General features: G+C 36.4%; 1 protein-coding gene across 11 annotated transcripts in view; it reads right to left on the reverse strand.

Annotated features, from left to right (window-relative positions):
* ANKRD12 (ankyrin repeat domain 12) overlaps positions 1 to 26,568 on the reverse strand; it is a 65,845-nt gene that overhangs the window by 25,483 nt on the left and 13,794 nt on the right. For 6 of the 11 annotated variants that reach the window (XM_084508273.1, XM_084508274.1, XM_084508271.1 and 3 more), the window contains exons 2-5: positions 19,040 to 19,177; positions 11,003 to 11,150; positions 1,468 to 1,614; positions 10 to 207 (exon numbers count right to left, since the gene is read on the reverse strand). In XM_084508273.1, the coding sequence (XP_084364399.1) occupies positions 10 to 207; positions 1,468 to 1,614; positions 11,003 to 11,150; positions 19,040 to 19,126 (580 nt within the window). In that variant the 5' untranslated portion in view covers positions 19,127 to 19,177. Of the gene's footprint in view, positions 1 to 9; positions 208 to 1,467; positions 1,615 to 11,002; positions 11,151 to 12,398; positions 12,505 to 18,593; positions 18,695 to 19,039; positions 19,181 to 26,568 lie in introns of those variants that run through there. The other 5 variants (XM_084508275.1, XM_084508276.1, XM_084508268.1 and 2 more) reach the window with 4 other exon arrangements.

A 26,568-nucleotide genomic window follows, 5' to 3' on the forward strand; every position in this document is an offset into this window, starting at 1 on the left:
TCAACTTACCTGCAAAATCTTTTACGTTCACATTTGCACCTAAACTGATTAGTTCTTTAACTTGTTTAACATCCCCTCTAATTGCTGCCATATGTAAAGGAGTTTCCCCTCGTTCATTTCTTTTGTTAACTTTGTCTTTTTGTCTTGAAGAGGAAGTTGGAGTTTTCTTCTGTGCTGGTGTTTGTAAGGAATGATTTAAGTTGGAATCTACAAAATAAATTTTTAAATGGTCATTACAAGTTATGTAACAGTATTTTTACTTCATTATAATGCTTGTATGAAAAGATGATAATTATCAGTGAATAATTAAATAAAGGATGTGTTTGACACTTCACATGTATTAACACAACACCTATTTGCAATATAAAAATGGTGTTTTACAAAGTCTTACTGTTTTTAAAATAGTTTTCAAGAGTGGACAAATTCTATCCAAACTACAAAGTTGACATACTCTGGCATAAATTGTTCTTAAACAAGACAAAGCATCACCATGCAGATTAGTCTCTACCCTGCTTCTCTCTTCCTCTGGTATATGTCATCTAGATCTTTAGTGCAAGGCCAGTTTAAGGAATTACTAGCTGTGTGTTGCACCCTGCACTTCCTTAGCTGTGCCAACACAATTACTTTGGGGGGTGGGGAGGTGGGTAGTGAACTAGAGTTTCCTCAGAAAATTTTCAAAAAAGAAAAAAGAAGCTTTAATAACACATGACAGGGAGCTACGGACTATCCGTCTGGTTATTTTCACCTTCATGATTCCTTAGGTTTCATTTCACACACGCCTATGAGACAGAGACTCCAGTGAGTCTCTGTCTCATATATGAGGCAGACTTCCCTAGTATGAGAGAATAAACAATATCCCTTTTTCCTCCTAAATTATTTGAGAGTCTCAAGAGCTTTTTAAAAGATACTTCCTCCTTCCATGAAATTGTCTTGCCTTTCTCTACACAGATTTAAACACAGCAGGATACCGCTAACCAATACCAAATTCTTAAATAAATGCAGACATTCACTTTTAAAAAATGCAGATTTTGTAAAAACACATTTTTACAAACAAAAACACATTTATAAAAACAAGATTTTTTTTTTAAATACAGCTGGAGCAAGGATAGTTTGAAGTTCTGAGTTAAAAACAAGGCATCTCTCATTAAAGAGGGTCCCCCCCTTTAAATCCTAAGAAGTTGAATCATTTTCCTACTAAATGGAAATCCCACTCCAAAATAGAGACAATGAGACTGTACTTAAACTCCATAAAAAAGTAGCACTTCAGTTTAAATAAGTGCATGGAACAGTGTCTGAGAGGTAAAAAATAAAAATAAAAATAAAATAAAATAAAATAAAATAAAATAAAATAAAATAAAATAAAATAAAATAAAATAAAATAAAATAAAATAAAATAAAATAAAATAAAATAAAATAAAATAAAATAAAATGGCAGGAAGAAGAAAACTGTTAGCTATGTAAGATCACCTGGACTGTTGTCTCTTGCTGTCATCTGCATGAGAAGTGCCATCTGCTTGCGCTCTGACAGAGGATAACCAAAAAGGATGCTAACTGGTGCTGATTTCTTGTTTGCAGCATCCTTCTTCGCTTTCTTTTTCTCCGGACCTTCCTTCTCTGGAAATATGAACATTGTAAGGCTCAAATTGCTATTCTGCTATAAACTTTTTCTAGAAGTAAAACCATCTTTTCAAGGTACGTGAACTGGTGATTGATGACAGAAGATAAACAGAAATCGCATCTCTAATTTGCTGCATTTGCATTAATTTTGGTTACCTTTTTAATTATATTAGGCTAAAAGCTCCCGAGTTGAAGTACTCAGAGCTGTAAGAAGGAGTACTAAAAGAAAGACAGAAAACCTGTTTCACCTTGCAGTAAGACTCACAATTTCAAACCTTGGAGAAACAAGTCAGATCCTTAAAAAGTGCTTTAAGATCAGCCAGTTCCCTTCAGCCTCTAATACAAATTTGCGACTCTTCTCTCAAGACCTCATGTTAAAAGTTAGGAAAAGACTTCTTAATACAGATGTTTGTTAGATAATGGAATACAGGATTTCTTCTCTCATTCTGTTACTTCACCTTAAAAGCACTTTCTTCTTCGAAATTCATACCCTTCCAAAACATACACCTATTTCATATATTTTACATGTATAACTTCTTTTATCAATATTTACTGAAGATATTTGATACTCCACGTCCAACTTTTGAGCCAGGAGCTAAAATTACACATCTGAATACACAGATAATTTCTAAAGCTATCTCAGTACCTAAGAATTCTCACAGATCTCAAGATCAGTTAAGTGCACTCTGAAATCAGATAAATTTTTAATATATTACAAAATTTCAAAACGAATATTTTATTTGTATAACTTGGAAAATTTGTTTGATCTATATCTTCCATCCTTTTCAAGCATTCTTCCTTCATTTTTTTATACCAATATTTCCTAAACCAAACACAAGCATTCACCTTGAAATATAACAGAAAACAACCGATTTGCGATGTAGTGACTAAATTGCTTTTAACTGGAACAATCTTTAATGATCTCAATATCAGACAAGTACAAACTTCCCATATATCATATTTCTTTTCCTACAACTATTTTCCATACACCTCCCTACCTTGTAACTGTATTTTCCGGAGATGTAATAGCTTGCATTTATGCATAGTGAAGACCATTCACTTCCTGTTATTATCTCAGCTTTCCAGAAAATTGTTCTTTTTTTGTCTGAGAAAGTTCTTGTCAAATTTAGCATTTTCTATTTTGTAAGTAGCTTAATATTACATGTTAGATATGTAACATCTACCTTTTTCTTCAGCCCCTAAGGTTACTGCTTGAAAGTAAACATCCTTGGTTATTTCGAATTAAAATTTTTGAAAGCAGTACAAAAAAAAAAATATCTAATTGATACTACCAAAAAGGAACAGCCTGTTTTCTAAAATAGGCTTAAATTAACAGAACATCTCAAAATTCTGAGCAAATACTTCCCTTGGTTCCCTTCCCTAGAAGCCCAGGGTCATCATGAGCTTCTCCTGTTCATTCTGCCGCACCCTCTCCTTTTGGTAGATTCCCTGCCTTCCACGTTCCTGACATACCTTGAAACAGTCAGACATTACTCCGCACCCTACAGACACGGGGAACCCCAATTCACCCTCCAGACTGGACTACTGAGCACAGATAAGGGAAGGATTCAAGAAGGAGGAAGGTTGTCTGTTGGCTGCTTTCTCCTCTGTGACTAGCTAAGCCATAAACTTTATGTTGTTGCTTGAGATCTAAAAATTACAATCAAGAATATGTAAAGAGAAAGGGGAAAAAATGTTGGACTGATGAGCTGGGTTTGACTCTATGAAAATGCTAAAATTTGGTCAGGGATTGTTACTGTTAGTAAAATAAGCTTGGTTGCCACACTAATGACTTTAGTTCTTTGTGCAGCACCTTCTCACATCTTACCCTTACTGTAATCAATTATCATCTGATCAGGCACTGCTCATCCAGTTTTAGTTAACCTTAGTATTTGGGGACATATTAAAAAAACATGGAAAGTGCAGTTAAGGTACAGTTGGAGGGGAGGGGATGGATTTTATTTCATCACTGTCCCTGTGATTATATTGATCTTCCAGTTTCCTTTCCAACATCTCAACCTCAAAGCACCTGTAAGATAAAAGCTTCATTAAAAATCTGCTATCTGCAGAAGATGAAAATCTCAAAAGAGTCCACTGAGGCAAACTTCACTGCAAACTTTCTGCAGAGGAGCAAAAATTAATAAAAATTACAAGTAAGAAGCTTAAGTCCCACTGAGGTTCCTAAGCATGTACCATTCCACATTTCATTAATCCCCAAACTGACCTTTTTTATCTTTTGATATTCTCTACTTGTTTCCAGCCCTCTCTCCGGGCCCCTCCTCATTTCATTCATTTCCTCTTAACTCATTTTCTGCCTTCCTAGCCCTCTCTAAATCTCACCTTCTAGGTTTGCTTATATACAAAGGCTCCAGTAGTGCAATGCTCTAAAGGCACAGAAAGCCATGCAACCAGTGTACATTTTCAATTCCATACTGACCAAATAAGAAATATATGCTTTTACAGACTGAACAATTATAATAAGATTATTTTAAGAATGGAAAGGAGCAGACATACATATAAAACCTACAAATTTATCCATGTTTAAAAAGGAAACAAGGAGATCCCTTTTACATATGTAATTGTTGAGATTTTTCTGAACTGCATGCATCTCACACTTCTGAACATCTAAAAATACATGCAATATCTAAATCAAGCCTGCTTCCCTGTTTGTAGAAAGTCTGCATATAGGAAAACTTAAAGAAAACCTACAATGAAATTTTACTTTCAGCTTTTCAATGCGATTATGCTGTTCTCTCTCCAAGGAGAGCATACTCTGTAACCTTCATCGGCTTATTTAGTATTTCCAACAAAACAGCATATTTCAGTTTGTCTGGCACGATTTTGTGTTTCTTAGTTTATGCTATTTACCACTTATGATTCTTTTTCACAACAAAACAAAACACAACACACATTCATTTGCATTCTGAATCATTCATAACAATTTTATAACTATATTCAGCTTGGGAAAACAATACATCCAAATGATAGCGTGGGTTTTGTTTGTTTATACTTTTATTTTTTTTAAATAATTTTACTAGAAATACCTATTAAGCATATGAGTGAAATTCAATCATGTATCATGTTTAGTGTTGTGAAACAACACCGAAGTCCTACCCAATATTCCAAAGCTTTTCACTGGTGCAATAGTGTTTACAGAGCATTTCTAGGTCTTACCAATTGCTCTCACCAAGTAGATGCTGGACTACGTATGGATTTTCAGAAAATCTGAACAGTTCAATACACAAAATGAGTACGACCAACAATAAAGCAAAAAAAAAAAAAAAAAAAAGTGTCTTGGGACTACAGCAGGTACACCTAATAATCCATTTACTGGAGTACATCCGCAAAGAAGCTAGTAATTTTTCCCCAACTCCAGTTCTCAGGCATATGGCCTAGATTTAAACTAGAGGATAAAAACAAAACAAAACAAAACACAGAACAAATGTGTGGAAGGAATCGAAGGGGAAATAGTAGGGCATATAAAAGAGAAATTTAGATAAACTAAAAAAAAAAAGACTACTTTTTTGATCCAAGAAAAACAACTCTACAACTGCTGATAAAGACGTTATACAAAGCCACAGAAAAATCTTACAAATGATTGGGAACTCCCATTGCGCTTATTGCACAACAGATTATTTGTTTTCACTGCCCCAAGATTATCATCACACTACACTTCATTTAGCAGGAAAAAGACTAACTTAACAATCTAAAGCCTTGGCTATTTAATTATTCTTTATCTGGTGTTAAACAAAAACTTTTCACAGCCATGTTCTTGATGTCCATACAATTTGAACGGTAATAACTTCCTTAATATAGAGATAATATCAGTTTGAGAAATTAAGGTCATACAAAATTTCACTTATAAACCTGTTGAAGTCAATTTTTAAAAAGTTTTTTTTTTTTTTTTTTTAATTTTTGAATATTTTGTTTTCAATGTCTATGAAGTGCAAATATCTTCTTTCAAATTCACTTTCTTGTCACTTTTTGATATTCTTCAGCAGTTAGGACATCAGGGAATTTCTTACATGTTATTAACTACAATCCAAACTCTTCAAATGGATCCATGTTTGATTTTCTTTATTAAACAACCTTCATAATATGCAACTAAATCTATTTGGACAACGTTCCTTGTAATATTTTCCTTTTGCAGTGTAAGTTTTCCACATAACACTTAAAAAAAAAAAAAAAGTTCAAAAATAGTTATGTGAAACAGTGCTATAACTGCATTTAAGCACTTATTTTTATATAAATTCATGAAATTCACTCACACTTTTGAAATGTACCGGCAGCAAAAACATCATCAGCAATTACTTTAAGAGAAAGTATGCTTCACAGATAATGTCCCAAAACAACTGATAATGTACCTGTTTGTTTTGGATTTGGATAAGTTACAAACACTGGATCAACTTATTTCTAAGTGGTTTAGGAAAATAAGTTGGTAAATAAAATTACATATGGATTCCTCAAAACAAATCATGCCAAACTGACAGAGTATATCATTTTGTAAAATAATCACTTTGGTGGATAAAGGAAAAAGCAAACAGAGCAAATTCCAACTTCAGGGCTTGTTCCAATTCTACTTTTACATCAAACTCCTGTCAGTGCAAATTATAAGGAATAACTGCACCAAGAAATAGGACCACATGAAGCTAAAATATAAACTGCTTGACATAAAATAATCACGTCTACAGAAGCTAAATCATTAAGTGATGTAGACCAAGACACTAATATCCTTATTACTGGCAACAGTAGAAGACAGGTCATGGTGATCAAATCTGCAGATGAAGTTATTATTTTTAAGAGAAACACATCAAGATTGACTGCTACTTCCTACACTCAGTTAAAGACTAGAACGTGATGCAGGGAACTTGTTGTATACTGTACACTTCAGAGAAATTTAAGGTACTGTTGTGATGCTTAATTAAGTTAATAGCAGATATTTACTGAAACTTATATACACATGCACAAAGACACATCTTCTTTCCTGTCTCTGGCTCATACATTAGGTAAAGAAACTTGTCACGGTTTTAACAGCTGAAATCCAGCAAGTAGTACCACAGTTGTCCAAACAGCCCTTTTAGCAGCCCCACTAGCCTGTCTATAGGAAGCACACATATATGCACTGTTAGGATGAGGTACACATGGAACAGTCTTCTCTGGATATCTATTACATGCTAGAAGAAATGACTGTGCTATGCTTGGACTACGTTAAAGGCAGGAATTGCTGAGGTCAGATAACAAAACCAAGGTATTACCACAAACAGGAAATCTGGAAGATGTTATTTCCAAGGAAAGTGACAAATTGGTGTGTAACTGTAACTCTTACTGTTCTTTGTGAATAATCAACTACGTAACAAGATTAAAAAATGCCTATGCTTAAAATTCCTATACTTACCTTCACCATGAAAATATTTTTCCAATCTGCAGTTACATGTAATTATATAGAGAAACACAAATTTGTTTCTTCAGATTAATAAGGTGGTGCAAGCAAACAAACTTGTCCTTTAAAATAGTAGCACTTGCCTGCTGTGTTCTCACTCAGATAATCTATCACAAAAATGGATTATTTAAGAATAAGCAAATCAATTAAATTACTGAAATTTAAAGAATGCTATTTAAGTACTCTAAATAAGTAGTCTTTCATGCAAATGGTGATTTTGGATTGGGAAACTTCAAATCAGGGAACTTATTAAAAAAAGTTACGAAAAATGATTCTTCCTCCACCATCAATTCCACCAGTCTTACGGAAATCTTAAATGTAAAATCCTCCATAAGGTTATGGGAAATTAACTTCAATAAAGGTTAAAGCTACACTGCAATTAAATTTGACACACACAGACAAATATATATAGCATTAGCTTTTTGTGGTTGCTCTTGATCACAGAATGGGGATGTCGTAACAGAGACTTCAGCTTAGGATAAGCATCCAAACAAGGACAGCACACGCAAGCCAGATCTGCTCAAACAAATAACAGCAGTATAATAGACACACACCTGCACAATAAAAGAAAGTAAGAATAGGGCTCTGTTGATTAAAAATTGGCACACAGTGCCATTCCAGGTGCTGGAGCTGTCCCATAACAGATCTCCCACAGCTCATGTTATAAGTCAGCTTAAATCTGCAGACTTAGCTACCGCAGGCATCTCAGCTGGCATTGCATGCCTACATTTAGTCAACAGGATTTGGTCCTAGCCAGTATGAAATTATTAAGAAAGGAACCTACAAGCTAGATATGAAAATATTTTTCATTAATTTAATGCACCAGTTTCTTAGGTAAAAGCTAATAAAACTAATCTAAATGCAAATCTAAATAAACAGCAAGACTAAGCATTGCTCTAGACTCTTACGGGACACTACAAATGCAGTTTGTTTTCAGACTTCCCAAAACTGACTGGACGTAACATTTACTTTATACACAGCTTAGTAGGAATAAATTTTTTAAAATACATTTCCAAGTGAAGTTAACATCCTTTTGGATGTCCATGTTTATCATCACTTATATAGTTTCTTGACAATACCTGAATGAAAAAAAAAAAACAAAACACAACAAAACACCAAACACAAAACCAAAAACCATACCACGAGAAACCAAAAATACCAGGAAGAGGAAGCAATAGGTGGAATTTAGGGGTAGGGAGAGAGGCTGAAGCTGGTGAGAGAAACATGTCACAAGAGGCAGCATTTCAATCCAAAGGAGAGAAACCGGATAAAAATTAGTATTTGTCAAATAAAGGTGATTAAAAAAAAAAAAGAAAAAAAAAAGACAAAATCTTAGTTTATGTATGCATATTCTGGAAATAGAACTGAGACAAGTCCAGTGATGTAGTGCTCTAAAAATAAGATATTCCCATTTTTCCAGTAACTCATTTACCTTCCTAAATAGGAGGGAACCCAATTATCATGGGGTTTCTATCATCAGCTAGCAACCCTATCATGTGTCTTGGAGATAAACCATTTATTATGAACAGTTGTTCACTAAATTAGAACTCTTACCCTAAATTTACTTTTCATGGCACTCCTTGATTTTTGTTCACCCAGAGATGTTTTTAGATGACGCCAAGTCTTTAAAAACATTTGGAAAGCAAACTCAATGGTATTTTATTGATTACAGATAAACTATTTAGCAAACTAGTGAGAACATTTTTACTATACTTAACTCTGAAAAAAATATATTGGAAGTCAATTAAAAGTAAAACAACAAGGAAAGGATAAAATACATCCTGGAACTATAATGGACAGGGTGAAGAATGCAGTAGTTCCACAATTTTTCTGAACTTTTCTTATTATGAATTGTGTACATAACCTCTGATCATCTCCCCTAGACTGCTTCTACAGATTTTCAACACGTACCAGAAGAAAACTGAATCCTGACCCCCTTTTTTAAAATTATTTTTTAAGAAAACAACACCCCTTTCATCCCCCCAACCCACCAGTACTACTAGCTAACAAGAAGCATTTAATCCCCTCTTCTTGATTCCATATCTGGTTACTCTGTCACCTCCAAAACTTTCTTCCTTCCCAAATAATATTTGCCATTCTCTGTACTTAGTTAGCAAGGAGACACTTCTGCCAGAGGTAAGAGTTCAGCAGCTTGGCAGCAATATGTAAGTGGTTAATGCTCACTGGTCTAATCCAATTGGTTAGGTACAGAATCAGCAAGACAAGAATTGTTCTTTGTTGTTGTTTATTTGGTTTTGGTCCCAGTAATGGTCCCAGCCTCTATGGCCTTTGGAAAGCCTAGGTACCAAGTTCCTCACCTGTGAAACAGGATAGTTATCTTGCCTTCCTTCCTCAGCAGTAACGCACACAGAAATTTGCAACATGTCAACAATGAATCAGACAATAAGCACTGATGTTTGCTACACAATAATTAAGAGTTATGTGCCTTCCATTGTTCTGTAAAGTATTTCTTGCCCCTACTTGAACTGTTTCCATCATCCCTCTGCTACAACTTAAAAAGGTTTTGTAGTGTATGCACTGCACTGTCTGTGCTTGTCTAGACAGCTAGACTAATCCATCTTGTTTGCAGCAACTGTGACAATAGATGCTAGAGCAAGAGAAAACACAAAATTTTACATTACCTTACAAGATGTTGTGACAATGAATTAAAGCTGATGGAGATGGTGAGAAATGACAAAATATTTCCAACACAGAACACATTAAATAAGTGCTAAAGACTATTTCTAAATACATTTAATTCCACTACAAAAAAACAGTTATGGTATAACACCAAACAATAAAATCAACAAAGCAAATGCTGGGAGCGTACATATATAACTTACACATGGTCTTTTCAGAATCAAGTGGTATTATGAATAGAATACGACTGTAGAATTCTGTAAACACACTGAAAACTGGGCTTTAAATCCAAAAGTTCTGGTTTGCAATGCAACTATTTCAAATTTGGATTTTATACCACATTCTCTTTACATTAACAAAAATATGTTTGTAACATCCAAGAATCAAATTGTCTGCAATAAATCAATCCTGGACGAAAAGTATGTATGTACTTAGGTACATAACTAGAATTAAATACAAGTATGTTAATTAATTAACTTTTCTGAAAAAAAATGTGTTAAGTACTATATGAGAAACTGTCAGACTGAACTGGTGAGAAATCTGGGGAGCAGACTTTCTGGTGACCATCCAGAAGTCTTGGATACTGTCTTGCTGGCAACATAACTATTACTGGACTACTGCATATACTTAATTAGGTTAATTATACTCTTGGAATTACATTTAGATTCCTCCATCTTGATTCGAAAAGAGCCATGTTAAGAATGATATTTTGAAGTCTTCAAATCAGTTGTAATAGAATATGCTTAAGTCAGGAAAAACTACCAGCCTGTGCAGAAAAGGCATCCTGAGCAGATCAGAGGAGCTCAAACTGAAAGAAGTTTGTTCTCCATAGCTAGTTCAGTTAGTTCCACAACCTTAGCAACTTTTATATATAGGACAGAGTACTCCACATCTTCCCCCCCACCCCCCCCCCCCACCCCCAACAACAGGCTAAGAAAGGCTAAGATCTGTGCCACAAATCAAGGCACTTACACATCTTTCCATCAGTTTACTTGCTTTAGCAAATGGACCTCTAGAGATGACCATGAAAATAAAGACTTAATGACTAAAATGGAAGCAAAAGAACAAGGTTAGGAAAGATCTGGAAAATGTAGATAAACTACGATGGCATGCTAGCTTTTGGTAACATCTGATAGGATGAAAGCCTATCAGACTGAGATGCAACAATCAGAAGCAAGCAAGCAACGTTTATACTTAGTATCCTTTTTAGAGGGAAAAATCAATGTAAAAACATAATATACAATTAATTAAAATAGGATGTATTTTACCAACAAATAATTAGTTAAGGAAATAAAAAGGTTCTACCTGTGTCTGAATTGCGATCTTCATTTCTGGATGGACTAATAGTAAAAGGAAGTTTACGTTTCATGGAAGACTTTTCTTTCATCTCCTTCCCCACATCACTCCTATCCACTTTTGGAGTTTTGCTGTAGGATGCAATCTTGTCCTTGCTCTAATATAAATAAAAAGTATACTAAGTAATTTTTGCATAAAGCAGGAGAGTCTCATAACGTATACAGACTGAAAAGACTGCTATGTGAGAGCGTATGTGCAAGTACTTGTATCATTACATAGTAGCTCATTCAAAACCTTTTAAGGTAACCTTACTGAAAATAATCAATAGCATTTCTTTCCTTTTAAAGTGAGAATCTTCTGTGTTATATCTACTTCCAGGTACATCACTGTAGAACTGTTGTTTGCTACTTGAGCCTTCATTAATGGTCAAAGGAACAACACCAACTGGACAAGACTTTGCTAAGTCTCAGAACCTTTAATGAGCATGCCAATTTGTTTCCCTGACTATAGCACAATAACCACATTAACAGTACATTAAAAGCCCACACTGCCGTTCAGACTGAACAATAACACAATAACAAAACCCCCTAAGAACCTTCCCCTGCCTCCTCCCCATCCCCAAACCCATCCATACAGAGAGCTTCCCTTCCATTTCAACAGGGATAGTTAGTGCATCATCTTCTGAAGCAAAATTTCCCCAGAACATAGACAATCTATACCGAAATTTTATTTAACTGGTATGAAATTCATGAAAAAATAGGTACAATTTGGAATTTTTAGGTGCATAAATCTAGTATTTTTGCTTATAAGACATTTTAAAATAAACAGAGAAAAACGGGATGGACTCAATAACTTATGATCAATTGTTCGATAATCTAGGAGCTTGAAGTATGGAAAAGGCAGCAAGTTAGTAAGATGAATGCTTAAAAGATCCCTCTGCAAAGCCCAACATTTTTGCATACCAATCAAGAGCCAATGCAGAGAAATGACATTTTCTCTTCATTATGTGCTGTAGAGGTACATTATTCAGTTACCCCAACTCCACAGCTCTGTATTATTCAACAGCTGATCGAGTGAAAACACTAGTAGACTCATTTGCTAAAGGTAGAAGAGGAACATCCACTTACTTGCCAATCAGCGCAAAACTAAAGGCTGTTCCTTCGTGCTTTTGAAGCAAGAAGTTAAAAGATTTATTCTGATTAGAGGAAACTAGCAAGCAACGCCAAGCAAAGGCACTCAAGAGCACTTGTCCTTTATTTTAAAACATAGGCAGGTAAGAAGAGTAGCTTGATTATATCATCTGATGCTCCGAGTTTAAACTGTGGCCTAAAGGACAGGCAGCAATGATTACAAAGAGAACCCACAAACATCCCCCCTACGTGGTTCAGACAACAGATGTCCGTACCAGGGAAGTCACAAAGAAGGGTAGGAATCAGTCTATTTAAGGAGAATTCCTGAAGTAGCGGGCTGATGCCCCCAGAGAAACCTATAGTCAGTCCAAGTTTGGAAACCTGGAAAAAAAAAGCAAAAAATACACCCCTTACCCATCTCTCCCCCCAGACCAGAACAAGCCAAAACAGAAAATAGAACCCACATACCAAAACCACCCCTCTCCAAAACCCCAAAGAAAGCAAACACCTCCCCAGGCCTTTTCCTTAAATGCTAGAAGAAAATCTAGAAAACCCTAAGATTCCCCTGAGCTCTTGGTAGGTAAAATGTGAATGTTATTACCTTTAAATGAAGCTAACCAATCTAACAGAACTGATCATTAATGTCTGCAAGCACACATATCCATTGACAAGGACAGACCCAAACTACATTAAGTCCACTCTGAGCTCTTCTACTAAAGTCTTCCACTTCTGCCCAGTCTCACCAGGAGCATTCTTTCCTTGTCACAAACAGCTCAATCCAGTTATTTCTCATACATACCTATAAGAATCTCCCACAGCATGATAGAATGGCATTACATTTTTATTGCTGTCTTTAGGATATTATCTTACATTAGGTACAAGGCAAAAGAAAGCATCAGTTAAGGTTTGTAAACAAGAAACACTCAAATAACTGGTTTAACTTTGTTTTGTAGAAAAAAGACAAGCCTTTCCCAATTGGAAATCCTTAAAAAGCAACATTTTTTTAGAACTGGTTAGTTCTAAAACTAATTAGCAGGTGTTCAAAGAAGCACAAGCTGCTAAAATAATTTGATAACTTCGCATTTATTCCTGTGTACATGCATTATGTGAAACCTGATTGGCACACTACTTTTGTTTTTGTTTTGTTAATCACTGAATATTCATTTGTATGATTATCTACTTAAAAGGAGAGTGTGCTCAAAATGTATACTTTCAGACAAATAAAAATGCAATGAAGTGAAAGAACAGGCTGCACACAATACACAGAAATTACAGGACACATCTTAGAATGAGTATTTTGCTCCTTAGCTATTGTGGAAATAAACATTTATCCTTTTCAAATGAGAAGTATCCTAAAATTTGCACCTCTTTACGTGATGTTCATTGTATTAAATTTACTTGCTTTGAAAGCAAGCAAGTTTCCCACTCTGTTAGAAATAAAATATATTAAAATGGTATAAAGCAGAGTACTCGATAAAGCTTTAAATCAAGTAAGCTTCCAATAAGAATTTGGCAGTGACCACATACAAACAATAAAGCACACCGAATAGGCTAAAGGGCTACTTAGAGTGTCATGAACAACCAGGGGCTGCCTTTCCAATCCGAAGGATGCAATGAACAAACAGCCTGTTTGAGAAGTCAGTGCCAAACCCAATACTATTTAGTATGTCCAGTGACAACGCTGATAGAGATGCAATTAGGTATGCAGACAGTATCACGCCTGGGCAAGAGGGAGATGCAAAGATCAATAGCAAATTAAAAGTATAATCACTAGCGAATTTGTAGAGCAGTCTTCATTTGATAATAGTTTAAATACAAAACAAAAGGAAAAGAACGGGATAAAAACAAGGTTCTTCAGACTCTTCAAAGACCCCACATTAAAATTCAGATAACTCGTAACAGCCTCCTGGATTCAACTTCAAGTAAAGGAAGGCAAGAGGAGGCAGCACGCCCTGTGGGTTAGAACAGGTACTTCAGCTTAAAGAGCGAGCATTCCCTGTTTCACCTACTCCTGGTCCCACCTACATCTTTTTCAGGGTCCATGCAGGGTTCAAAATTCAGCCTGAATAAGTCTATTGATTAGCTTCCTGTGATCCACAAATGTAAACTAAAATGAAGCTGACACCTTTCCTTCAGGGGCCTATAATTCAGAACATCTGTGGATTTTCTATGGCAGATCATTCATCTAAACTACCAACTGAATAAAACATTGAATAAAGACATGGTAATGTTCAGATCTGTAAACTAAAAAAGTGCTCCAAAACAAAATGCATTGCATATTCTCCTTGTCCACTAGACTTAGAGAACGTTTAATGGCTTTAGACTACAAGAGGCAAGTAAAGGTAATTTACCTTTCCACTCTTTCCAACTGCCCAAGGAGACTGTGGAGTTTCCACCAGTCAAGGCTTCAAAGCAAAGGTCTGGCCAAGATTTGTCAAGAACCGCGTACAGCTTGGTGTGCTCTGGGGCAAATGGATGAACCAGAGCTGCGCATCTCACTGTAAATCATACGCACGCCTCACTGGGAGGTGTAGTAATGAGAAGAATTTTCTACCTCAGCAAAACCATACTGGTGTGCTACCATGAGGCCATTTGTAATCTGTTCCACAGAAACAGTCTCAGGAGGCTAACAAACAGCAGCCTGGACAATCCCTTAATATCCCATTCCAGCTCTATTTTCTGCTATGTCTGCAATCAATGACAATACACAAAAGGAGACAACGCAGTGCCATATAATTTATAATCTAGCAGATGTACGAAACCTCAGTAGAATGAGCATTTCTTTCTGCCTATCAAAAATAATTACATACTGAAGCACGTTCTGCATGGTACTAAAATGGCTTTGGGAATAACTATTGTTGGAGCCTTCTAAGATGAGATTTACTTTTTACAAAGCAAAAATGCATTTCTTCTTTGGACCACAGATCTACCTTTTACTCGCAGACTTTCTGCCATTGAAGATATACATTCAGAAAAATTAAAATTTCCTTATGTTTATAAAATACCTCTTGCAAACACTGAAGGATCTACCTGTTGCACAGTCTTATCAATTTTTATGTTCCTAGGGCAAGCAACCAAAATAGAAACATGTACCCTACAGCATATATGCTAGAAACTCGTTTTATTAACATGAATATTACTCCATGAATATTACTCCATGCATGTTCTTAAGTTCTCAAAAGAACTAAAAAAAATTAGCTAGTTCACATAGCTATTTACTGGTTATCAGAACAGCATAGTAAATATCAACTTTCACTCAACAAGTATGAAAGATTAAGTCTTGTAGCAACAGTAACTTTAGGACTGTTGAATACAGGAACACCTATAATTAAACTACCTATCTTCCATCTATTTAGTCAGAGAAATTAAGCTCTACAAGTAGTTCAAAAATACTTCTGCACCAACAAACTTGTATTAGTGGACACAGAAGTAAGAACAAGTTTACATGTCGAACTGCAGAAGTGGTCCGATTGCACTCTCCTACCAAAATTTGATTTGAAAAGAAAGCCAAAGCTACATGAAAAATAGAATGCATTTTTTATACTAAGGACCACTAAAAATTTTTACTTCTGTATTCTTTATACCTGCAGCATCATCACCTCCTTACAGTATTACATTAGGTTAACTAATCTAACTTTTTCATAAGAGGTTCTAATGCTTAAAATACTATTGCTTTTAAATCCATGGTTGCAGATATGTACATATTACATATCTGAATACATATCTTTATCTGCTTTACAGAAATTTCAACCACTTTCTAAGGATACTTCACTTTAAATAATCACTATCCAATTTTGCCTAATCCATCTTCACTTTAGTTTCATGTTTGTGCGATACAATTTTGCCCCTTGATTTACTTTGTTTCTAGCTCAAATTTTAGTGTTACCCTGTTGTCTGTTGAATTTCAAGTCATTTTCCAGGCTGAATCCAAATGATTACATTTTGGCAATATTTTGTCTATTTTTTTCCTAATACAGGAGGAGAAACTGCACATTACTGAAGCGCCAGCTGAACACTACTGCCTATTGCTTGTTCTTCTGTTGAAGAACAGTGTGTGTGTGACTTATGTGACTATTTACTATCTTAATCATATATTCATTTTTTCCTCGAAATAAGGACAAAAGCAACCAAACTGCACTTATGCTAAAAACGTGAACACAGGAAGGTTAACTGCAATGCTTATGAAATTCTGTAACGCTATTGAGGATCTCAGTTTTTCAGCACTATTTATTGTTATTATTGCCGTACAACCCTAAACCAAATCCTACATGAGTCTCAAATTACATCTCAAACAACATGCCAAGGTAGATAGTGAACAAGACTGAATGCAACAAAGGGAGCAGTTTGTCAATTTATTTTTTGGTATCCATGTAATTAGTCCACATAGCCATGTCCTTGGTCAAACTTCCACTTCCTCCTGGGCTTTAAGATGCCAGTGAAGGCTGGATTACTTGGGAAAACTAATCTCAAATACTGAGCAACACAACGTGTTTGTCCATGTTTCTAATTAGTGCACTGTACAGTCTTAGCGACATTCATTTCCTTGTTAGAGCAACCAGCTACGGACAAACCACCACCACAACCAAAGTGACAATGGAAATGTTTCATGTGACTACTCAAAATAGGAAGTTAATTTAGTCCTTTCTAAATTGAATGAAAATTTGCCATATTTCCACCTCCCCTACCTGGTGCTTAAATAAAGGACACCGTGTTCAGCTTTCTCTTTCCTGGAAAAATTACTAACTTCATTCATAACTACTACCTTTGTGTAGCTCTTTTGCCAGAATGTATCTGCATTTCAAAAGCTTACCCAGCTTTTGCAGAGATAGCAGGATATGGGTGTTAAATGGCTCAGCAGAGAGACCGGTTTATAGCGATCAGAGACAGGAGATTACTGCAGAGAAAGATCTCAAGGCAACCAGCAAACACTGAACTGGGCATAAGGGTCACTGCTAAGGCAGCTCCTTTGGCAATGGCTGCAAATTCACCAGCCACTGGCATCATTTTTCTGCTATAGTAGCATGCAACAGGGAGAGGAGAGTCAGAGGTGGGGCATGGAAGAGGAAAGGAGGCCTCAACACTAAACACTTGTTTTGACAAGTTGATTTATTTTTAACTCAGACTGCAGAGCTCTTTGTATGTAAAATTCAGAGCTTATGGATGAAGAAAGTAATTTGAACTATAAAAATATGAACATCTATTTGTATACACATAAACCTATAAATAAACGCATTCCAAGCATTTCAAGCTGTATCTTTAGCATAGAAACAGGAAAATTTAGAACTTGACATATTCCAGAAAACCCACTATTTCTTTTTTTATGCAAGTGAAAAGATGAAAACATACTTTAACCTGTTCTAGATCTTTTTTTAAAATTAAAAACACATATAAAACTTGAAAAAAATAAAAATGACACAGGTGGTTTCCTAGAATGAGCAGCCATTGCTTATCAAAGATTTTCAGGTGTCAGAAGTTTTTTTGCCCAGAAATACTGTAGTGTCAAGATGCGAGTTTATTAAGCCAGAAAATATTTGTGTTAGTTAAATAAATCTCTCACTTACTTACAAGTTTAGAAACTCTCACTTACTTACAAGTAAATACATAAAAAGGCAGTTCTGAATTCTGCTAGATTTCACTGCAATACCCTTTCTGTTCCTCCTGTTTTTAGGTCCCACTGATTCCCCCCTCCTTTCCAGTGTTGAATTTCCCAGTATTTCAGTTAACTTGACTATATGCTAAAGAAGAACAAGAAGGAAAATAAATACACATATTTTTTTGTCCCTTTACTATAAGTCAATTTCCTCTCCCCATTTCACTTTAACTTCTTTCTCAGCTATGTAATTTATCACTGTTAGCAGATACCAATACTTTTACCTCACTTTACTGGGACCCATAAAAGAAACTGAGAAGAAGCTAAAAAGTCTAATGTTTTGTATAGATCTTTTTGGAAGACATACAGTTTAAAGCAGATGCTGGATCTTCTATTCTCCTATTTTCTCATCTCCACATGTCTTATACATCAAGTGGTCTTCCAGGAAAGACTTCAACAAAATACTAAGTATGAGCAACACACCATCTCCTTTTCTAAAGGAGATAGATTTAAACATCATTTGGGAGCTAAATGGATTCTGTCTCCACAGGGCAACGTACAACTTAGAATAATATTCTGTATTCTAAGTTATAACTGTTACTATTCATTACAGCTAATTACAGTTGTCCATTTTACAAGTGTACCATGCAGACAAAACTGAGAACTGGGTTATTTATGACTTTCCTCTAGAAGTTAGAAAATGAAAGGATACTTCACATTTATGAACAGACCAGCTTTTAGTACCACTGGACCCTGCATATCCCTTTATTTTCCAGCACTCAGATGTGGATTGTACAGTTTTTAACATGGCTTCACTTGAGTTACTCTCAACCCCTCTGCAGCATTTGGCTTTCGAGTCCTCCCAGAGGGGAACAAGTACCTGTGTTACAAAGGATCCTAAGAAACTTGTGTTCGCTCACTGGTCTGCACTGTCACAGGACTTCAGAAATGTTTCACGTGCTTGTTACGGAGACTAAGACACTGTAAAATTAAATTAAATATGAATCCTTGCTCTTGTGAGTGTATAAAGACTTCATATGATCTAAGATACGGAAATTATGCACTAACTTGCATTAAAAATATCAGCATATCCAGCTTCCTTTTGATCTAACTTGTAAGCTATAACAAAAGGCATAAATTCTGTTCCCTAATTTAATTTAGGCATGAAAGCATGTAAAAAATTGCACTAGATTTTTTTCCTCTGTAGGTAAGATTTCAGACTATAGTTTTTTATTTATTTCTTCCCATTACAGCAACAAAAACTGTGATACAACACATGCTTTTAATTTCACCAAAATGAAAGGAACATGAATATAATTTTATTACCTTTCTTGCAGTTGGTTTTTCCACCATGGTGCTATCACTGTCCGAATTTTCTATTTGAACTGTTTTTGTAGATGCAAATTTGGGCATTTTATAGCTGTTTAGCTAGCTGTATTTTGTATCAGTGGGTTCATCGTGTGTCTGAAAAACAAACAAAACAGCAAAAGCAACATTATATAAATATACAAATTAAAGTGTCGTATCAAGGCAAATGTTCTTACTGCAGATGGTAGCAGAGCTGAATTGTACTCCAGAAAGTAGACTGACAATAATAGCAGACTTCAAGCATCCTTCTCACTTACAGCTTCCGCCCTGGGGTGAAAACCTAAATGCTAAACAGAAACATGGCTACTGCTGGGGACAGCATCATTGGAAAATCACAAAGTCACCCGCTGAACTGCCTCATCCTTCCAACCTACGTCTTTGGCAGACTTAAAGCTTTCAGGTATTTGACATCTCATTGCTGCTCACCATGTCACTTTGTTTTATAGGTCATAAGACTGGGAAGATGCACAAAACCATTTCCAGCAACACTATCAACAAAAATTATTTTTCTAGCCAGGGAAACTGAAATATTGTCTACCTAAAATATTTCAGAAAGGCAGTCAAATCTTGGTGACGTGCTATCCATCTGATAGAACAAAAGAGATACATAAGAAGAAAAATCTTTTAAAGGTTAGGCCTGGAAGTAGAAGCCTTAATTCCTGCTATCTAGTGAATCAACCACATAAGCCATCACTAGAGATGTATGTACACAAAACTCAAAGAAGTCTGTGGTATTTCATCTCTGGGGCACACCAAGTAAGCATCATGACAGTTTCACATAATACGACTTTGATTTTCCCATGTTACTTCTGGTTGCACTCTTCTACTTCAAGACAAGTGAAACATTTTTAATACCTGACAGTGAAAGTCAAGGTCATCCCAAAAACTTATTTCAGGAACATAGAAGAAGACTGCCCTTCACTGCCAGCAGTACACAGTCTAGTGATTTCTAGCATTATTCGTTTATCATCCTTTTAAGAACTACAAAGTTCTTACAACAAATAAAGTAGTTATGATCAATTAAAAATCCAAAATACCCTGTCAACACACCAGAATTTTTACTACACAACCCGTTAAGTACTACAACATGCAAGTTTAGACAGAAAATCTGCAAATGCTATTGATTCTGAGTATCAACCAAGCGAAAATAGCTAAAGTTTCCCTTCATGTTCTACATTTAGGGTAATTGTCAGAGCAGGAGCCAAAACAGGATGAGAATGAGCAGAGCACACTCAGCTCACTACAGTGAATGAGTAAGAGACTGAAAAAGAAAGGCAGACAGATGACATTAGAAAGTTAACCTAAAGAAGTCTGTATCAACAACTCGCATTTGACTCGGGGAAGCTCATGAGCAATCATCTTCAAGTCTCCAAAGGCGTACTGTTGATTTACTCTGCTCTGTCTCATTAGAAGTCAAGCACATTGCTAAGGCACTGTATGCTCAGGTTCCTCATAAATCCCAAAATCCAGTAAGAGATTTGTGGCTTAGCTGAGACTCAGAAGCCAATTCCCAGCTCCGGGTGAAAACCAAGAGATCTAGACCAAAAACATGGTCTATAGGAAGAACAGTCATAACCAAAAATCCCAAAGTCACTTGCTGAACTCATCCGTCTTGCACCTGTAAAAGTGCCTGAGATGAAAAGGTCATGTGAAAATAAAAACTGCATTTGACTTCAGTTTAAAGCTTGTGATGTCATATTTATCTCTTGGAGCTGATGTGTCATGCTACGCACATTTACAGGATCACAGTCTTACTGACTCTTGCAGTAATTTTTATTATTATTATTATTATTATTATTTAAATCTCAACTAGGTTTTGTTTCAGGTGTGAAGTTTCTATTGCTACTTTACAATTAAGATTTTGGGATCATCATGCAGAGAATTTGCTGCTGTTACAGGATCAGGGCCACTGGTTTGGTTTGACACCGGTAACCAACAGACTAGAGCAGCAGAGACTGCTGGTTTCTCTTTAGTGCATGCTAGTCCTGACACCCAAAACTTTTAAGATTCAAACAAATTTCTCCCTCCAAAAGACCTAAACTTATGTGAAATTCTCTTACAGAATACTTGGTTGAGATGAATACTGTTGCACTCTACAGAGTAACATCTTACTTCCTTATTCTTCCATAGGAGGAAGAGAAGAACAAGAGAGGAAGAAACGTTCAAAATGCCCAGTCCCAAAGTCAGCAAATTAGGAAATGCCAAACTAAAGTCTGATCCTTCCCTCCCCCTTCCCCTACGCTGAAGTATTTTTCTTTTAACATTAACCACAAGCTTATAAAAAAACAGGAAGAGCTTAATTAGAAACTCTCACATACAATAACCTGAATCTTGTTTCCACTGTTACATCAATATAAAAAAAATACAATACTGTGAAATTCCTAATATTCTACTTTTGCCCAAGACACAAGAAACAGTAGCGTATTCCCTCACTTTGAGTAGGGTCAATAAGATTTTATCAGTGTCAGTGCTGATATAGAAACAACCATTCATTTTTAACTGACACTGAAACACGTTTATATGCCTGTTTGTTTTCCTTGTTGTTTTTTTTTTTTTTTTTTTTTTTTTGTTGTTGCAGAAAGAAAAAAAGGGTTATCAAGTCAACAAAGAGTGTTTTTGAATTAGTTTCCTGTATTTTGCAGGAAACATTTTTTAATGCTAAAATAAGCAACGAGTTAGTACCGTCACAGACAGCTAATACCACGCTAATTACACCACACACGCAGTCCTGCCACTAAAAACAAATATTTCTGTTTTGGTGGGTTTAAAAAAAACAACTCCCCTAAAACAAAACAACAAAGCCACACACACCACAAATACGCTTTTGCTCAGTTAGCCTCCCCGATACTACATTTCAGTTGCAACAATTCCCAAGTTGAACTGTGCCCCAGTAAAGGCTTTTGTAAAAATTAAAAAAAAAAAAAAAAAAAAAAAAAACAACACTTCAGCAGCAATGATGCTCATAGACTGAAATTGTCATTCATTGCTTTATTTTGAAAATACAGCAAAACAGCCTGTACGTTCTTCCTGTTACTATTTGGGTACATCATCATGATCACAACTACTTTAAAACCGATCGACAACATGTAAAAACGATGTTTGAATCAAAAACTGTCATTATTTCAATCAATGTATTTCTCATGGCACATTCAGCCATTTTCTTTCCCTCCTTTCTCTCTGATGCTTGACTCCCTGAAACCACCTCTGCCGCTGCTGAGCTTCTCTTCCCGCACTGCATGGGAACGTGCCTGGCTCTGGCAGCATGGAGCCCACCTCCACCAACTCCAGGAGGTCGAGCACCAGGCCTTGGCTCCTGCCTCGCTGGATTCACCTGCATTTGGTGAAGGCCAGCTTCTCCTTTGATCAAGAAGAGAAGGCTCCAGGGTGATATCATTGCAGCCTATCACTACCTTAAAGGGGTCTTATAAAAAGACTGGAGAAGGACACTTTACTTGGGTAGATAACAATAGGACAAGGGGGAAGGGTTTTAAAGTAAAAGAAGAGAGATTTAGATTAGAGGTTAGGAAAAAATTCTTCACTCAGAGGGTGGTGAGGCACTGGTACAGGTTGTCCAGAGAAGCTGTGGATGTCCCATCCCTGGAGGTGTCCAAGGCCAGGTTGGATGAGGCTCTGGGCAACCTGATCTAGGGGGTGGCATCCCTGCCTACAGCATGGGGGGTTGGAATAAGGTAAAACAAGATGATCTTTGAGGTCCCTCCGAACTCAGGCCATTCTATGATCCTGTGATCATACGATGGCATGAGGATGACGGAAATGCTTTCACAGTAAATGCAAACTAAAAGTATTCTTTAAATAGACATCAGATGATGTAGTTGTAAATACAACTTTAAAGTTGTATAATCACAGAAATCTAAGTGAATGAAGAAAGCAAGGGTGTTCCTATTTTGTTTACCACATGATCAAAATCCAAAGTGAATTCATTTGGTTCTTGACCCCAGGCTAATCATGATTTGAAGAGAGAAAGGCTTTGGGAGATCACAGAGTTAGTAATCCAGTATGTGATACTAAAGCAGGTTATTAAACCATTCCAACTATCATCCAGACTACAGCTGCATTTTCATTACATGTTTTATATACCAGGTTGCTATTTCACAATCCAAGGGTAAAATACTTTTCAAACACATATCCCAAATACTCCAGAAAAAATAAAAGTACATTTTGTAAAAAGGTAGAGTTGTATCTTTCATGACGTGGCACTACAGTCTAGAAATGTAAGCAAACTACTCAACCTATGATCATGTAGTGGATACTACTGTAAAATCCTAGACTGACGAAGTGACTTCACTAATATTTTTACTTTATTTACATTTGCCTGCAAGGTCAGTGCCATTTTAATTCATGTTCTGAACACAGGCCACAGACATTTGCATTCCCAGTTGAAACATAGAACATTATCAGGTTCTTCTAGGGAAACCTCAATCTCTCTGCTTAGAGTTTCCTTCAGGGGTGCTCCTTAAGGCAGTTACTGGTTTATCAGGAAGCCTCGATGGCCTGTTTCAAATCAGCAGAACCCTAAATTGAAAGTTATACTCTTTACATTTAAATTATTTTCCTTTGTCACAACACTGTCAAAACAAGCAGTTTCATCGCTTTGTCTGACAGACAGGCACAACTGTGCTTTTCTTCTAACAAATGGATCCATTTCATGCTTTTAGTGAAATGTAAAAACTGCTTCCTGCTAAAGAAACTTCCCCACGTATAACAAAGAGTGAGTACTCTGACTTCTTGCTCTTTATATTTGGATGTCTTTCCTGTACATTTGTTATCAGTCAATACCCTGATAACACACCTATTATTCAATAGGTGTGTTCAAATAACACACCTATTATTTGAAATGGTGTGTTAAACTTTTCTCAGTCATTTTTCACTTAAAGCAAGTTAAAATCAATCCTATTTTATCATTAAAGTAACAAAGGCATTTTTGACAGTTCTACAAAGAGTAATATAAAAAACTAGGATAATGTAATCTAAATACACCAACAAAAATAAGATTTCAAGTAACTAGCTACAGAGAAGGATGGTTACATTAAATCCCTAATATGTACAAGTTACTATACTAGATTTGTTACTATACTAGATTTGTACCTGCTCATAGCTAGCTGTAAAGAAATGGCATGCCTTCACACACAAAAAAACAACCAAGAATTTATACAGTACTCCAAAGTCGCTGTCATTGTTGGTAAATCCCTTGGTACAAGTCCTTGCTTTCAGCCCAGTTTCCTGAGAAGCTGAGGCCCGTGTGATGAAGTCGATGCATATGGATGATTCACTGATGGCTTTCAAACCTGTAGATGGTTTTGCTGAAAACTTCTCTTTGCTGTCAGACTTAAAAGGTATTAAGCAAGTTTCGTGGAAAAAGGCAGTTGGCAGAGAATGATTATAATTATCTGTCACTTTTCCCTGAGGGAAAGTTTCAGTATGAGCTTCATACCACGCAGCATGTAAGAAAAATCCACACAAAATGGTCTTTATAGACCACTTTTCTTTCTTTCCCCCATTTGCAGGGGAAAGTTTCAGTTGAGACTTGCATGCTCCCTGTCAACCAACCGTACGGCAAATCTGTGAGAAATTAAGCATCGCTTAATTATCCCAGGATGTCTTTGCACTAACACATACAGCAAGAAGTTAAAGGATGCTTAGGGAAGGTTTTCTTTAGTAGCCCTGGTGTAGAGCTGATCTTGAAGGTTTGCTGACTGCCCTTGTAGCAAAGCAGTGGAGCACAAGATTGAACTTCTGTAAGACTGAGAGCAGATGGGTTCATTTCCAGGATACTGAATTTATCCTTGGGCTCTAGAATGCATTTGCAATTAAAAACGCAGGGGAGCTAGCATAAGGCAACCTTTTTAATTACCTTCATTCTTCAGTATTTCCCTTATCTTTTTATCTGCAGAAGAAAAAAAATATCCCTCTCTTCCAACAGGGATTTACTCCAGAGTGGGAAACAGTGAATCAACTGCACATTTCTGCTATAAATTACTTGACAGGAGTACTTCAGAATGTTTTGCTAAAATTAAACTTGTGTGAGTGACAGCTAAGGCTGCATCTACATTAGCAAGAAGTGCAGCTCATCAAGAGCAGATCTGTGGAGTACAACAGCTGGTAACAAAAATCCAGAATTGACACTAGTCACATTTAGCAGTTTTGCTCCAAACTACTCCTATTGCAGCCCCATGTGCTAAAGGCACTTCAAAGGCTGGAGCACATTCAGCACACTCCTGAACACAGCTCAGTTTCGCTTTAGCCAAGAGCAATCAAGCTTGGGAATTGAGCAAACTGAACTACGGCAAGGAGAGATGATGGGGACAGTCACTCTACAGGTGTACTGCTGATTCAAACTAAGACACTGATGTACATATCTCTTTGACATCTCCTTCCTCCCACACCCCAAACTTTTCTTTCAAATATTTTTAGAAATGACTGGTCTGACCTAGATCTCAACAATATTGAACATCTGTTATGGGAAGGAAGAAAGAAAGCTGGTGGATGAGTACGAGAGAGAAACCTGAGAGCAACTGAACTGAGGGCGAGGGAGGCAAAAGCCAGCGGTCCACATTCTGCTCAGAGAAAGCCAGCCCGTACGTGCACATCAGCAGCTCCAGCCTCACCATGCCCAGTGTTATCTGTACTCTGGTGGGAGCATCAGATGCAGCTGAGGCTAACACATTGGTCAAAAAGGAATGGATATAGTACAAAGGACCAAAATGTACAGAAAATTGGGTATTTAAAAGAGAAGATGGTGGTAAAATGCAGAGTTTAAGAAAATGGATATTAACAAAACATATTCATTTAACTGAGTTAAATATTCTGTAGCATTTTTTGGTTCTCCCCATACCTTTCTTACCAAGAAAATGCAGATGGCTTCGTACTTTATTTTACAGGAAAAGCATCTTAAAGCAAACAACTTTGAGAAGCGATTTCTTTCCAAAAGAGAGGTTAAAAAAGCTAGCAGTGCCAATGATACGTGAAACTTCATGATGGGTTGTGTAGCAGCACTGACTTTTTTTCCCCCTCTTCTTACACGAGTCATTACCTCTATAGTCAAACTCAAACATAAGCTTTGGCTATACAATGACCCAGCTCCCAGTCAGACTGCAATGCATGTGTTATCTGAGATCAGCATCTGCTTTTTCACCTACAGCATCCAGTAAGAAAATGAATGGCTTGAGGTGAAACAAGAGAATTACTTGGGATATTTTGGTGTGGGGTTAGAGACATGTAAGAGGCACAAGACCAGGAGGCTGGGACCTTGGGGAAAGGGACCATTCAGGTCTGAACATGCAAGATTCAACACAGACTAAGAGGTAGGAAAGTCCAGCAGTACAGTACAGAGCTGGGCTTTTCTGGCTCAGAAGGTTAAGCGCCACATCTGTGAAAAGAAACGCTGTATTTTGATCTGCTATGTCCCACACAGCATGCCTGTGGATGAGGAGTACAGCCTCAGATGAGCTTCTTCATTTGTGAGAGAA

The sequence above is a fragment of the Aythya ferina genome (assembly GCF_964211825.1).
Source record: "Aythya ferina genome assembly, chromosome: 2".
NCBI classification, from domain to species: domain Eukaryota; kingdom Metazoa; phylum Chordata; class Aves; order Anseriformes; family Anatidae; genus Aythya; species Aythya ferina.